The sequence below is a fragment of the Capra hircus genome, chromosome 24, assembly GCF_001704415.2.
Source record: "Capra hircus breed San Clemente chromosome 24, ASM170441v1, whole genome shotgun sequence".
NCBI lineage: Eukaryota > Metazoa > Chordata > Mammalia > Artiodactyla > Bovidae > Capra > Capra hircus.
In genome coordinates, this window is record NC_030831.1 from 44,717,950 (window position 1) to 44,734,143 (window position 16,194).

Sequence of the window (16,194 nt, forward strand, 5' to 3'; positions counted from 1 at the left end):
AATTTTTAAAGCCTGAAGGGATGCTGAATAGCAGCCTAAATCTAGGGAGAGGCTTCAGGTAGTCAGTGCCTTTGAATGTCATGCAAAATTGTATTGAGCTGTGAGTATGTGCATTTTCTAGGGAGAGCTATGTGAATTTCAGAAGATTCTGAGAGGGATCCAGGACCCAGCAAAGGCCCACCTTCCTTATTTTGTATTAGAGAGCTGCATAGAAAGCTGAAACCCCAAGAGGGAAAGTGCCAGAGAGCTTAGAGCCAGGACTTGAACCCAGATTTTTTTGCTTGTTCCTTTTAAGTATTTTGTAGACAACTTTAGACCAGATCTTAAATTTGCAATTCTTTGAAAATACGGTTCTTTATGTTGCTTTATATTTCTTTTGTCTCTTTACATTTAGTTGTAAAGAGACAAAACCATTCTAGCAAGAGATTTTCCAGGCTGCAACCCTGCCTCATGCACCTGTCTAGCTCCATCCCCCTTTGAGCATTCCACCAGGCTGAGATGTTTCAATAAATACGCACATGCTTGCATACATCTGTGTTCACACATACATGTGCCCATATGCACACGCACTATATAATTCGCGGATGTCCTTGTGGCACTACCTCACACGCTCTGTAAAAGGAAGGCGATACCAATAAAAATGGTGAAATATTTGTTCTGGCTGAAAAAACACGGTCATGGGTTTCCTGTAGGGCTGACTGTTATCTTCCCTCTTCCTTAGTACAGTCATGTGGACTGACTGAACTCTGCCCACCTGAGTATGGAGGACTTCTTACCAGGTAGAACTTGCAATTTTGAAATACAGTGTTTACCGTGACTGTTGAAGATACCCACAGATCTGAGGAAATATGAGGGCAAAAGGTCATTTTATTTAAAGGTGCCATCAAACCTTTGTATTGACAAATGAATGTCTGCCTTTGTTTTTCTTTCCTCTCCCATTGGGAAGATTAAAACTATACCTCAGCACATGCCACCACGTGGAGGTACCAATGTATTGTGACTAGTGTCTACAAGAGGCCTCCACCCACCGTCTGTCAGTGGGGTTCCCAACAAGGATGGGGATTCTTAGGGCAGCTGGCCCAAGTGCTGGCATAGTCATTGAGCCTGTCGTCTTTTTCATGTTCCTACAGACAGCTGTTTTGAGCAGGAAAACCCACTGTTTCACTGGAGAATAACCATGTGATCTTGTTCCCTATAGAAATGAGCTCCAGCAGGCCCAGGTATATTGGACTGGTGGCCGAGCCGCTGCCCCATCACCAGTCTCAGGGCTCATGGAGTTTAGAACTATGCGAGGCACAGAGAGCGCAGTGCAGTGTTGCCCTGTAGCTCATGGGAGGAAACCTCTGCATAAGCCTCTATAGTCATCCCTCTTTGCCTCTGTCCTTCAGCTTCTCTTTTCCCATGGCATACACAGTACACATTTGCAAGAGGTTATGCCATGTGCCACATTTGATAGTGGTCTCATTCCTAAAAATACTTGAATAAATTCATTTTTTTCAAATTCTTTAATTTTTATTGGTATACAAAGGCTCTGAATATCTGTGATTTGATTAGCATCCTATTTGGTTTTTAATGCTTCCTAATTTCTATACAAAATAGCTGAGCAAGAGGAAATGGTCTCTCAAGCTATTGTGGGTGAATTATTTTCTTAAATGAACACTTCATTTTATTTTCCCCATCATTGTATTTGAGATATTTTTGTCCATCAGCTTGGCATAGTGTGCCATCCACTTGAATGGTGTCCTGGCAGAGCACCTTTTCTTGGACTGTGGGCGGTTGCTTCTTTTGTGTCAACACTGATGGCTGTTCTCCAGCTGTACATTGAATCACCTCCTACTAACACCCTGAAAATCAAGTTTCTGGTTGTGAGCTGGGATGATTCCAACATGTGAGCTGGAAAATGACAAGTCATGGGCAACGTTTCTAAGCATTTCTGATGGAATGAGAGCCTTAGAGTGCAGGGAATGCCATACTCCAGCAGGTCTAGGCTTTCTCTAGTTTCAGGATTATTTTCTTTAATGTGAAAGCTCCACAGGTCAGGGGTAGTGCCAAGATCATTGCTTCCATGGCATTAACAATAAGTGACACTAAGGGATTTCTCTGGGCTCATACCAATGACATGTTGATTTTGAATGCCAGTTATCCATAGAGCAGAGAGGAAACAGGCTATAAAAAGGGATGTGTGTGCGTGTGTGTATGCTAAGTCACTTCAGTCGTGTCTGACTCTTTGCGACCCCATGGACTGTAGCCCCCCCAGGCTCCTCTGTCCATGGGATTCTCTAGGCAAGGATACTGGAGAGGGTTGCTATGCCCTCCTCCAGGGGATCATCCTGACCCAGGGATGGAACCTGGGTTTCCTGCATTGCAGGCAAATTCTTTACTGGGTCACTGGGTCACAGTCAAGCAAAACTCAAGTTCAGCAGTCCATTCTATGACTCTGTCCTTTCATGAAGAATGACTTTGAGGCATTACCACTGGAAGATGCTGCATGAAGGTGGATCCTCTCCTAGAATGTCAGAGTACAGAATAACCTTCTGGTTTCTGCTTGGGGAGAAAAAAGGCTCTTTTCTCAACCTTTTTCCTAGAGAAAACTCCCTTCCCTATCAAGAGACAAGTGCTGGACAGAGATGGGACGAAAGGAGCCAAGAGTCTTGTGGCTCAGCCATAGGCCTCCCAGGCTCTTGGATTTCCTGCAAAATGTGACGGTGGCAGAGTTGAATGCGTGCTAGACTGAGAGTAGGAGGCCTTCTGTGAGATCTTGGACTTCAGTGTTCCCATCTGTAAATGAGAAATTGGAATCAGCTCTCCATCAGACTCTAAATTTCTATGACTTTGCCAATCATTAAAAAGGGAAACTTACACAACTTTGCCTTCTGAGGAAAGAGAGAGTATGTGGGAACTGATCCAGTTTGAAGTCAGTAATTAATTTATTCCACATACACATAGTCATTCTGTAGAGTGTGCCAGACACTGTGCAAGGCTCTGCAGATGCAAGTCTTGAGTCATGAACTCAGAGTCCTCTGAGAGCTGATACCCTAATAGACCACATCTGTTTCTGGACTGAGACCACAAGTCTGCTGGGGTGTTAGAACAGGGCCGGTGGCCCTGTCTGCCAGGCCAGATTTATAAGTCCTTTGGTCCAATTCCTGTTTTGAGTTCACAAATACCATTGATCAAGTACTAAATTTAGCAAGTCCTATAGGCTGAAAATATAGTGATGAGTAAGGGCAAGGGCTCTTGCCCTCTAGGAACTCCCAGCCTAATGGGAGATGGAGGCAAAATGTGACCTGATGTGGTCTATAGTTGACGCAAGGGCCAAAGTAATGGAGAAGGGGCTTCGGATCCAGTGGAAGTATAGGGAAAGACTGGTAAGCTGGCAAACAGAGCAGCTGATCAGAGAATCTCACTTGAAAAGCAGAGTATAGAATCTTCCAGAAGCTAATTCTTGATTGTTTGATTTGGGTAAAGTTCTACAAAAATATACCAAAAACCTGCTTTGTGTAAAACCTGCACCTCATGCGAGGTAGTTGTGGTGGAAATGGAGGTCGCAGGGTGAGGGGAGGAGCTCTGGCCCCCTGAAATCAGATGGCAAATTTCAGAGAGGGCCTGACTGAGTGCCTCAGATGGTATGCCAGGTGTGACCTGTTTACTGCCCTTAGCAGTTTTGCCCTTTGCTTGAGGAGACAAGTTCTTTATCCGAACTAGTAAACATTCAAATGATATTCAAAAATTAAAAAATGATGGCTTTGACAATAAATTCCCTGGATGGTCAGGAAAATAAAGCATTTGCCTATAGACTGGAGTACAAAGGAAATTACTTCAGAGCCACTCAGACTTGAGTTTTCAGCTCCAGTTCACAGTCTTTGGCTGAGAACAGAAAGCCTTGACTTCAGTTCACTGTATGTAGAGTCAGGAAGGGCAACCTTGTCTCTTAGAGCTGCTGTGAATTGAATTGGGGTTCTTGCAATGTGGAGATGGAGGGGCTTATAGGAACAGCTCTTATATTCAGATTAGATGGGTAGATTGTGAGTCATTTCTTTGTTCCCAGAATACAGGGAAAATTTTCCTGAAAGTGGTGCCGAACTGAAACTGGAGTCTTTCCCTAGTTGTGAAGTCCCCCCGGCTTTGTGTGCCCTCGATTTCTTCTCCTTCATTCCTTAATCCCACTCTGCTCTCTCTCTCTAGTGTAGACCTTGGGTTCAACACTCCTTATGTGTCTGGGTTCTGGAAGAAGTTGCACTGAGACATGAGCTGTAAGGCTTCTTTTTCTGATTCAGCCATAAATCATGCATTTGTTCTTCTGGGTTGAAATAGAGAGGAAGAGGCAGAGTGATGGAGGAAGAGGGTAGATTTATTTTCTCTGCAGATTTAAGAAGTGGAGGTTGCTCTGTGAGGTTGGAAAGAGCTCTGGCCCAAAGGAATCAGAAGTAAACTGAATAAGCCAAGAGCCCAGTCAAATGCCTCTGGTTCCTTAAAATGGAATTTGTTACAATAAACAGAGTGAAGGTTATCTATGGCTTCTCAAACATCCAGATTGGCAAAGCAGAAATATTATCTGTTGGTTTAAATTATGCTGAATTTTATGTGACCTAGGAAGTAGATGCTTCTAACAGTAAGCAGAGGCTAAAGAAAATTCCCTTCCTAATGACTGCATGTTTGATTAGGGGGGCCACATGGTAAGTCCTTTAAAGTCAGAGCTCTAAGTGAGAAGAAGTACTGAAGGCTTCAGGGATGGATGCAAGCTTGAACTCTGAACTGTGGCCTCTTATGTTAGGTAGTACACAACTCATGCAGCTGTACATGGTATTCTAGGAGGTCAGAATCTGAATAGGTTTTTTTAAAAACTGAATTGTATTTGGTAATCAGATTTGGAGAGGAGGCTTTCCTGGTAGGTGACTAGCATGAGCACAGGTATGTGGAAGGGGCTGTGACCTTGAAGTATGTGGAATTCAGGGTCTTTGAATTCTCTTTAGCTGTACTGTGTCTGTTGAAATCTCATAAATTGGGCCATGTTACTGCCTCTAGTATCATAAATATACTGCTGGGCAGGGAGAACTTGGTGGGAAGTTGTGGAACTGTTGGGCCTGACACATATGGTGCCAGGAGCTCAGTATAGACTTGGATTCTTATTCTCTCTTCAGTTCAGAAATCAAGCTACTCACCGATATTTACTAAGCTCTTTCTATATGCCCGGTGCATGTTGGGCAACAAAGGATAATAAAAGAAAATATAGTTCCCACCCGTAAGAATTCATCTTGGGAATTCCCTGGCAGTCCAGTGGTTAGGACTCTGTACTTGCACTGCTATAGGGCCTGGGTTCAATCTCTTAAGTTCAAACTAAGATCCCTGGTTGGGCAACAAGCTGTGTGACCTCCCCGCTCTGCGCTCCTCCTCCCTTCCCCCAAAGAAAAAATTCTCTCTTGGTGAAGAAACAGAATTAGACTATATACAATCTAACATTAAATTCTATGGTAAAATTCATCAGGACCTCAGAACTTCGCGATGGGAGCTATTAGCAAGGCTTTTGAATTGAACTTTATGAGTTGGGTTTGAAGATGGAGTGCCATAAGGAGGATTCTGCGTCTACTTCCTAGGGGGCAAGGAAGAAAAAAATGGGCTAAAGTTATTTAGGATGTCCAAGAAGATCCATTTTACCAGTCCCTTCTGTTGGTACTATTTAACTTGGTCATTTTCTTGGGACTGGGGTTCCAGATATCTGAAGCCTTTTGCCACTACTCTTTTCTTCCAGTTGTATCAAGATATAATTGACATATAACATTCCCTTTAAGGTGTACAATGTTTATATTCATTGTATATAATTCAATACATGTATATATTGTGAAGTGTTTAACACAATATGGTTAGTTAACACATCTTTCACCTCCCATAATTATCATATTTTGGTGGTGGTTGTTATGGTTGACACTACTTTTGGGTACTTGGAGAAGGCAATGGCAACCCACTCCAGTACTCTTGCCTGGAAAATCCCATGGACGGAAGAGCTTGGGAGGCTGCAGTCCATGGGGTCACGAAGAGTTGGACACGACTGAGTGACTTCACTTTCACTTTTCACTTTCATACATTGGAGAAGTAAATGGCAACCCACTCCAGTGTTCTAGCCTGGAGAATCCCAGGGACAGAGGAACCTTGTAGGCTGCTGTCTATGGGGTTGCACAGAGTCAGACACGACTGAAGCGACTTAGAAGCAGCAACTTTTGGCTACTACTAATACCAGTGTTTAATATCTTTGTGTGATTTGGGCCTGTGGTGCTTTCTAGTTAATACTTCTTTCTTGCTTCATTGTCCCTGAAGGTCCATGGAGTCACCAAGATACACTCTTCTCCAAATCTGATTATGAAATACAATCCAGTTTTTTTTAAAAAATCTGTTCAGTTTCTGACCTCCTGGAATACCATGTACAGCTGCATGATTACCTGACACAGCAGGCCGCAGTTCAGAGTGCAACAAGCTTGCATGCATTCCCTGAAACCTTAAGTACTTCTGCTCACACACGTCTCTGACTTTAAAGGACTTGCCATGTGGGTCCCCTAATCAGACACACTCCTCTGTTAAGCATGAAAGTGGAGTCAGGATGACACATTTACTGCTCTGGTCAATCGGCACAATTTCCATCTTTCAGGTGGCCTTTAAAGTTGAAACATATTGTTTCTGTTGCCAGGCAGATGAGGAAACTGAAACTTAGATAGGCAAAATGACAGCCTAAGGATACACAGATGCCCAGTGACAAGGAAACTGCAGCCTCTCTGGGCCTTCTGTTTCTTCATCTGGGAAGTGACAAGCTTGAAAGAGATGATATTGGAGGACCCTCCCAGCCCTCCATCCTGAATCTGCATCTAAATACAGCTTTCCCGATTCCAAATAAATGCATCTTCCATTACACCAGGCTGTTTCTTTGTCTGAACAAAGGTGATTTGATTCCCCAAGTCAATAAACAAATTAGAGAAATAGTGGAGAGAGAGCCTGGGAAACAAGGGACAGCAGATGAGAGAAGAGGTCTGCGAGGAGGATAGGGAGAGGAGGGAGGCTCCCAGGGATCTTTCTACAAAAGCCAGAGCAAGGCAGGCTGAGCAAGTAGGCAGGAGAATTGCAGCCTCCACTGGCCTTTTTCATTTTGTGGTGTCATTTTCATTCTGTGGTGTCATCTGCCTGGGAATCTGCTAATGGGTGGGAGGGGGCTTAGGGCAGACGCTTTTGCAGGGAGAGAAAGGCAGGGTCTCTGGAGCAGGTGCAAGCAAAGCTACAATGCAAATACTCAGGAAGGATTTAGGGACTCGTTCGAGGGGCAGTGGTGAAGCCTATCCTGGGAAAATACAGGGACAAGTCAGCAGCTGGCTGAAGGGCGAAGGTGATTGAGAGGAGAGGGAGGGAACCCACAGGGAGGGGTACGGTAGGTGGCGGGGGATGAAGACTCTGGATACAGGCACTGGTAACTTTGTATCTTAGCGGTACCTCTATGCCTACCTTTACTAGAAGGGACATTTCCCACTGATATCCTGATATCAAGACCAGATAGAAGCCCCTTCTCTGAACGTCTGAAAAAAGAAGAGGTTCAGATTCACCACGAATGAATCCTTAACTGACTGCTGTTATAACCTGCCACAGTCTGTGTTCAGTAGAATAGGACAGCTCAGTTCATCATCTCAGAGTGTCCTAGTCTTAACAAAGAAGCACATTCTCAATTTTTTTAAAAATGCCTTTCAGATTTGTCACTTTCTCCACCTCCTTTCCTCCTCCATGGGTCTTTTTGCCTCTTTCTGGTCCAGAATGAGCAACACTGTGTGTCTTGCTCTTGGTTGACAAGAATGCATTAAACATGGATCCAGCCAGTGATTTAAGAAAATGGATGGTCTTCTGGGGCTTGTTCTGTTTGGGGTCAGATGATAATATTGCCCCTGGGTTAAATCCAGACAACACACAGGGACCTCCAGGTTTATCTTGTGCATTCCCTCAGATGACAGGAAACAGATCTGCACAACAGCACCAGCCCAACTGCATCATTGAGGGTAAAAGCAAGAGGCCCTGGATCCAAATGACTTCATGTAGGAATGAAGTTAGAACCAAAGCATTTACTGCTCACAGAGACACACTGCATTTGAAAGCTGAAGCCTTAATTACGTTCCAGACCAGCCCCCTCATCAAACAACTGCAGCCCAGACTGGGCAAATGACTTCCCTAGGGTCATATGGTTAAATACTGGGGTCTCAGAAATATAATATCCAGTCTGTGTCCTTATGCATTGGACTTCCAAGTGCAGAACTCAGCGCTGCACTGAGTGTCGTGCCTTAGCGGTTAGGCTAGGGTTGGTTAGGGTCGGGTTGAGGACACCGTGAACATTCTTTAAAATCAGAGAGTCATCTTGGTCTGGGTTGAACATGGGTCTCAGTCAAACCAGGAGATGCACTATGAGTGGCCACACTTTCCAAACAGATGTCAGAACACATGTGTCTTCCTGAGGACAATGGGCAATAAGATTATGTGACCTTTTGAAAACCAACAAGACACGTGTACCAAGCAAACCCGAGAAATCTGGCTTTTAACGGGTCTTGGAAATTACAGTCTATATATACAGAATATATTGACGTCTTCCAAGAATAGAAAGATTATTGTATATGACATATATTTTATTATTTATTTGCCATTTGGCTTCAATGTAGTTAACTGTTTTTGGCCACTCACCATCCATGTGGAATTTCATAAATTATCACATTTAATTCTCTTTTACAGCAAGATTGATTGATTTCCTAAAATAGTATAAACATCTGGGAAGCGGCAAATTGGATTCAAACCTTCATCTAACTCTGCATTCACATTCTTGTTTCTCTGTGGTTGCCTTTCGAGAAGCAGAATTCTTATTACTGTAGGGATATTTTATTATAAAGGGCTTCACTTATAAAAATGAATTTATTCTGGTAGAGATTCAGAGGATCATAAAGTCATTGAATCTTTAAAAAAGAAGGACTTCAGAATTTGTTGATCTCCATCCCCTTGCTTTGCAGACTAGGAAGTGAGGCAGGATCTGGGAAGTGACTTTGGCCATGTCAGGCCACACTGAACCAAGGCTCCCAGAGGAGTGAGCTCTCAACTCTGATGCACAGACTCCTTGGATTTAAAACTAGTGGCCCTTGGGGTAGTAACCAAAGGTTGCCAAGGCCGCATGTGTCCTTAGTGGGTTTTGTTTAGTTTCTTAACCACTACTCCCATCCCCCAGTGATAATAGGCACTTTTAAGAGGATTGAAATCACCCCTGCCTGTCTTTTACACAGTTAAAGGTGGCCTGCAGAGAGCTCAGAGGCATGACCTGTTACTTCTTTGATATTAGCTGTCTTCACAAAAACATTTGTAAAAATATTTTGAGATTTCTTTTCATGAAAAAAAAACCACACACACTCATACACACAATCTCACCAGCCTAACAGGATTAGGTTCGGTTGTTAGAATACTCCTCTCTACCATCTATCTCTGTGAAAAAAATCCCGTGGAGCTCTAATCATTGTTTGTAGCCATTTGCATTTGCTTCCACTTAACAGTGTCATGATTACTTTGCCATATTTTCTTCTCGATTTTAATGAGCAGATAATATTTCACTGAGTGAATATAGATAACAATATTTTAATAGTCTGCTGTTATTGGATTTTTGAAAGCAGCTGAGCAATTCTTCTGTAGCTTTTTATTTCTGGGGTTGTTTCATTAGGGCAGATACTTGAGAGTATGTGTCTTGTTGGTTTTCAAAAGACAAATCAAAATGCCATCTTTAGCTGGGGGTGGCCGATCACCTGGTTTCCCTTGGGCAGCAATACCAAACGCCGGATGTACCCACTGCTCTTCCCCCCTCTCATCAGAACTTCTGAACACTTCCCTGTTACTTGGTCAGTTGAGAGTATGGATATGCTTCTTTCCGTCTCATCCTTCCTCCACAGAGTTGGATCTTTTCTTTTTATAGTAAGGCTTACTGTATATGTTTCCTTCATTGCAGACCATCACACATTTTTGGAAGTAGATGGAAGGGCAAACAGAAAGGAAGCCCTGTCTCTCATTTCATCTGTACAACCTCCCAAATGGGGGCAGAGGGCACCCCTGTGTTATGGCAGGAAGTAGGCCCCCAGAGGTGCATCACCCACTCAAGGGCCCATAGTGGGGGCAGAAGTGAGACTTTCACCCAGAACCTTGTACTCGGAATCCAGTGTTTTCTCACAGCACCATACTGAAGCATGTTTTCATGTTCATACCGAGGCCACACATGGGGCAACTGTCTTGTTCAACGTTGGCTCAGGTGATAAGGCTGTTCTAGCATTAAAGTAAAGCCAGCAGGCGGCAAGTGGATACTAAGAATTTCCATTGAGAATGATTCTTCCAGAATAGAGTAGGACTGCTTGCAACCTACCAGTTCCCTTGGGAACAAGATAAATTATAATGATCCCCAAGCAGCAGGAAAAGGTAAGGGTCCAGAGTCAGGTTAGGGCACACAGGATCATTCTTGGACAAAAGCTGTTGTATTTGGTGTCCATATTGCTCACTGCTGGGGATGAATTGAGCAGGCACCTGGAAGCTGGACCAGGCCTACCAGTCCAGGGGCTTAAGGAGGCTGGCTGAGTCACCAGGGCGTGGCTGTGGTCACTGGTGGCCCTTTCTGGCCTGTCCAGCAGGAGGACATTCCCACTAGGCTGGTCCAGTCTGGGCTTGAAGCCACCCAGCTAAACAACACATGGCAGGCGGGCAGTAACATGGTTGGAATTTGGGTTCTGGAGTCCAAAGCTGAACCTACAGCCTTGTGGTTTCTATGTTTCAGGGCTTTAGTGTCTTCTTCAATCACACAAGAGAGTTGAGAATTATAAATGTTCAGAGGAGGACCCTAGAAGGCAGTGGAAGACATGGCCCCCTTAGTTTCCTAACGTCCGTGGCTTCTGATGGGATGCTTTCCTGGCCACCAACTCTGAGAGCTCTTGCACTTGCTCATTCTTTCTCTATTTGGCCTGAAACTGTGAAGTCCAGCCGGGTGTGTGCGCGTCTGCCCTAAGTCTGGCATTTCTGAATGGAAGGATGCGAAGGGGGCTTGTTTCCCTGACAACCTGTGCACACACCAGGCACAACTTCAGAAAAACTTCCGTGATGTGTGGGGGAAAGTAGTGCAACACTAGCAGCTCTGCTCACTCTCATTCACACACCACGTCGGAGGCCAGCCCCGAGTGCAGGCATGGGGAGTGCACAGATGGGATGACTCCAGAGTCCACAGTAGTCCATTTCCAGGGCGTACTCTGGGGCCAGCACAGTGCCTGGCACATGGACGTTATTCAGTTAACACTTATCTGAAGGACTGACTGAAGCTGTAGTCCCTGACTGCAAGGAACTCACAATTTAGTGCAGAAAGGCTGGTGGGTTACTAGTCACAGTGACATTATGGTAAGTGACTCAATAGAAATATATACTTGATAACTTGGAAGCCATCAAAGTAACATTTGCTTTCACTAAAGTAAGGATTACAATTTCTTATTGACAGGTAAGGATTCTGCTTCCCACAGGATGTCCAAAAAGATATATTGCTTGCCACAATGATATATTGACTCTGGAATCAGCCTACGCTGGTGGAAAGCAGTCTGGGTTGCAGGTAGGAAGACCTCCATTACAGACCTCACTGGCTGAATGGCCTCAGGCAAAACCTCTTTGCGCTACAATTGTTTTCATGTACAAAATCAGAACATTAGCTCCTTCCCTGCAAGGCCTTCTTAAAAGCCTCTACTGGCTCCCCAGCGCTCACAGAATAAAATCCAAACTCTGCAAGGCAGAAACCAAGCTCTCCACAATCTGAGTCATCTCTCTTTCTATTGCACCTGGTATTTTGGTCACAGCAGTCTCCTGAATTTCCTTAAACTTTCTTTGTCCTGCTGTGTCCCTATGGGTCCCTATGCAGTGTTCCTTCTGCCTAGAGTAACCTTTCAAAATTGGCTTCTCCAGAGGCTTCCCAAGCTCAAATGTCTCCTTTTTTTCCGAGTAGAAGAGTTGTCTCCTCGCCTGTGGCTGGCCCCATGCTCCTCTAGGCAGCCTTCTAATGGAGGATTTGCTTCATTTCACGTTTCTTGTTTATGCACTTGTCTCTCTTCTCCCTGGCTTCTGAGAAGCTTTGGATTTCTCCCTCCTCTTCCCCTGTTCCTGACATATGGCTTGGTGTTAAATAAGTGCTTGTAGCATTGTTGAATATACTGAAATAGACTGCCTCCTCGGTTTCTCTCTCCACCCATGGCAGAGGAGAACCATGGGTGGAGATGGTGAAGCAGATGTCAGTATTCAGTCTGTTTAGAATCAAAGCAGGTTAGCCAGGGCATGGATCTCCTTGGTGTACTTGGGGATGTGTGCGCTGTCCACAGCTATGAACACCTCCCTTGGGGATCCATACCCACATCTGTAGCAGCACAGCTCCTTCTAGAGCAGCTCTGTGTAGAGCAGAAAGGCAGAAGAGACTGTCATTCCCTGGAGCCACTGTCCAAAGGATATCCTACTCTTCTGATTTAATTCCCACTTAGCTCTCCCTTTTTTCCCTTTGATTTTCTCTTGTGTTCAATCACTGTGTGTTGATTGAGTCACCACATTTATCAGTACAACAGCGACTTCTGCTTTGCAGAATGGAATTGTCCAGGTTGGAGTATAACTGATTTGGAGAAGAAGTTCTGGCCCTTTCATTTAAGTCAGCAGCCCCATCCTCTTAGGGAGTGTGAAAACAGAGTTACTTAAGCTCAGGCTGTCTAATCCCGACTGTTATCACCAAGCAGTTCTGGGTAGCATCAGGGAAATCAGAACTTCCTGAGCATAATAATCATGTTGCTTCCTTTTTCACTCTCTTCATAGCATCCAACACCCCTGCACCTAATAGTCATCAATTTAAATTCGTCTTCTAAAATCATTGTCAGTGGATATTTAACCACTGACTAGCAAACAAGTTCCAGTCAAAATGTGAAAGAGTAAAGGTTGTAAAATTAGCTATTCATCCCGAAAATCCTTTCAGAATTCACCATGCCATGGACAAAGGGCTTGGTGTTACGGTTGGGACACTAGAGTGAAGTCCTGTCTTTGCAACCGAAGTCTCCACCCCTGCTCTGCATCTGGCCACCTTCTCCTGCTGGTCCCTCTGAAGAGGTCATAGGTATCAGCCTGAAGAACTGAACCTCAACTTGCCCCTACAGTAGCTACATCTAAAAACTGTGGCCTTCAGGCACAATGCATGGCAGAAGCTCCTCCTCCTTTTGAACGCCTAGGTCTCTGATTGAGCCGTCCTCAGTGCTTCCACCCCTCAGGAGACATGTATGCATGTGGCTCAAAGTCACCAACGATTGTTTTCAGTTTGGCTATAGAAAGAAATGAGAATTTACCTTTGCCTTGCTCCTTATGTGTTATTCACTAGATAGATCGTTGCCTACTGAAAATATCAAGCAGACTATAAATCTTAGACCATTTAACAGGCTAAGAAGAAATAAATATCCCTAGGTTAGATTTCTTGCAGGTGATATTCATAAAAAAGATACATGCTTCCATCTATCAGAGGGAGAATACCTAACAAAATAAAACCAACGGTAGCTTTTCCCTCCTTTTTCTGGCAATAACGATTATATTTTAAGAAAATAATTAAATAGATGAAGAGCACACCTTTAACTGAGAAAGACACAGATGGCATTTCTTTGTTTATGCCTGGTTCCATCCTTTGGTACTGAGAACAATTGCTCTGAGATGAGAACTCGCATCCATTGGTGACATTAGTACCATATATTGAAGGAAAGGCATTCTGTATCCTGGAGCAGCAGGACAATACTACCTGAGGAATCATTCTTGGGTCAACGAAATTCAAATTGTACTGCAAAACAGACTCTTTGCTTTTGAGCTTTTGTGCAAGGGAGAAACAAGAGTAATCTTTCTTAGCCAGAGTGCCAAAGAAGTAGAAGGGAAGATAACATGAATGTTAGAACCAAAACGATCTTGGAAACTAATCCTCTTGATTCACAAATAAATGATTTGACTTTTCTTTTCATCATACTGCTTGGTTATTATAAGTTCTTGAGGTAAGCAATGTGATGAAGACCATTTGGGTATGGATTAGTTGAATCTAGGAGAAAAAATAATACGTGGTGAATCCTAGTAAATAAATACTTTGGTTTAATAGCAACCATAGCAATAATCCCAGATGACTGAGAAGATGACTCCCTAGGGACCTGGTAAGAGGCATTACTCATTCTCTCTTCAAATTCCATCCAGGTTCCACTTTTCATTCCTGTCTGAATCTTAAGATCAGTTATTGGTGGCAAGAGGGTGAATTTTAAGGCTACAGCTCCCTTCTACTTCTTGGTTCCTCACCAGAGTTCATTCATCCTTCAGTGCCCATCCCAAGCCTTCCCTCCCTTGAGCCCCTGTCAGAGCGCATCCTGCCTTCCAGAACCTGGCGCACATCATCCCTAGAACACTCTGCTCCAGAACCTGCTCATTTGCTTCATGTAACATCATGTGTAGAATTTTGTATGATTCACTTATGTGGCCATTTCCTGTGGCCCATATGGTTTGCTAGACTCTATCCTCCTTAACTTAAGGGTCTCCAATAACATTTGTTTCTAGTTTGAATACTATCGCACCACTAGCCCAGGACCTCCATAGAGCAGATGCTCAACAGGTATTTGTTGGTGCATTTCTTGATTGCTCTTCTTTATTTCTGAGAGCCTAACATACTGTTTCAACGGATTTGTCCTTAGTTTTGCTTCTGAAGCACTCATTAAGTGTTTAACACTAGCAGACTATTTTTCTAAGTGACAAATTGTAACTTTTGGCTTGTCTCCTCCGCCTTCCTTTTTCCTTTCCCCAAGTATTGCTTTTCTGAGGCAGGTGGAAAAAAGGCGAGGAGGAGTGAAGAAGCAGAAGCAGGGGGAGGAAAGAAGAAGGAGAAACAAGGGAAGGGAGTTGCTAGGGAAGCAGATGAACAAAAGAGGTAGAAAACTACAAGGGTAGTTGAGAACCTGGGCTTCAGCACAGGAAGATGGAGGAGGCAAAAACATCTTGGTCTTGGTGTAGCCATGGAAACCGCACTACCCTCCACCAAGAGAGGGGTACAGACTCTGGCAAGTACATCACTAAGTCAGAGGTGTTTTGTTTTGTTTCTCACTTCTATTCAGTAATTTACTCTGTCTTACTCTGCTCTGTCCCGGGTGTGGACATTAAATAAGGTGTGTTAGATTATGATGACAACCTGAGATAGACATATATACTGATTGTTTCCGTATCAGGAAGTTCTAGCATATCTATTTCTAAAGGAATTGCAGAGGTTTATATGCACAATACAAAATTCAACAGTTATGGGAAAAGCAGAAGTATCTAAAAGGAGTGGGCGCTACCTGGTCCCTTCAAGGCTCTAATTGTCTACATTGGGGACTAACTGGGTCTGTAAGTTTGCTGGAAACTACAAGGAAAAAGGAAACTTTTGTATAATCATTTTCATTAACAGACGGCACAGATTTACCTGCAGAATATTTCTGAAATTATCTTTAAACAAGAGTTGTCCCTTATAAAGTAGACAGTATTTTCAAGTGCAGTTTAGTAATGACAGAAATCCTAATCAAGCAGATCACTTTCAAACTGACCGCTTAAAAATGTACAGGATATATGATTGAATTAGAAATTCAAGAAAACATTTCTGAGGTAGAATGAGATAATGTAGTTCATCAACTTTAGGGCAACCCTCGTCTGACCCACTTATCCCAAGATAGTTATGAAGAGGAAGGGAAAAAACTAATTTTCTGGGTGATTCAGGTTTCTCGATGCAAATTTACTGAATGGCGCAAATAATAACACTAGGAAATAGTAATAATGCCCCTTCCTTTGCTCTTCATTCAATTATTCTTTGATTTCTCAAAGTTTACTAAAGCAGCAGAGTAGAGCAGAGAAAGTATGGGTATATGGGTCTTAGCCCACAGCACTGATGCGTGTTAGCTGGGTGATCCAGGACAAGGAAATTCGGCACTACGGGCCTCAGTTTCCCCGTCTGGTAACAAGGGGTATCTACTACCTTGTTGTTCCAAGGATTAAGTGTCATTATGAATGAGCAAACGAGTAGCATAGTATTTGAGATTTAGTAGGTGCTCAGCAAAATGTTAGTTGAATCTTTTTGTAACAGAATGCAACTGAAAATGCGATGTCCCCTCTCGAGGA

At 43.6% G+C, this 16,194-nt stretch overlaps 1 protein-coding gene across 4 annotated transcripts in view; it reads left to right on the plus strand.

Annotated features, from left to right (window-relative positions):
* SETBP1 (SET binding protein 1) overlaps positions 1 to 16,194 on the plus strand; it is a 405,902-nt gene that overhangs the window by 140,647 nt on the left and 249,061 nt on the right. For 2 of the 4 annotated variants that reach the window (XM_018039462.1, XM_018039463.1), the window contains exon 3: positions 11,516 to 11,623. The exons of the other annotated variants lie outside the window; for them this stretch is intronic. In XM_018039462.1, coding sequence (XP_017894951.1) covers positions 11,516 to 11,623 — 108 coding nt within the window. The remainder of the gene's footprint in view (positions 1 to 11,515; positions 11,624 to 16,194) is intronic. 4 annotated transcript variants of the gene reach the window in all.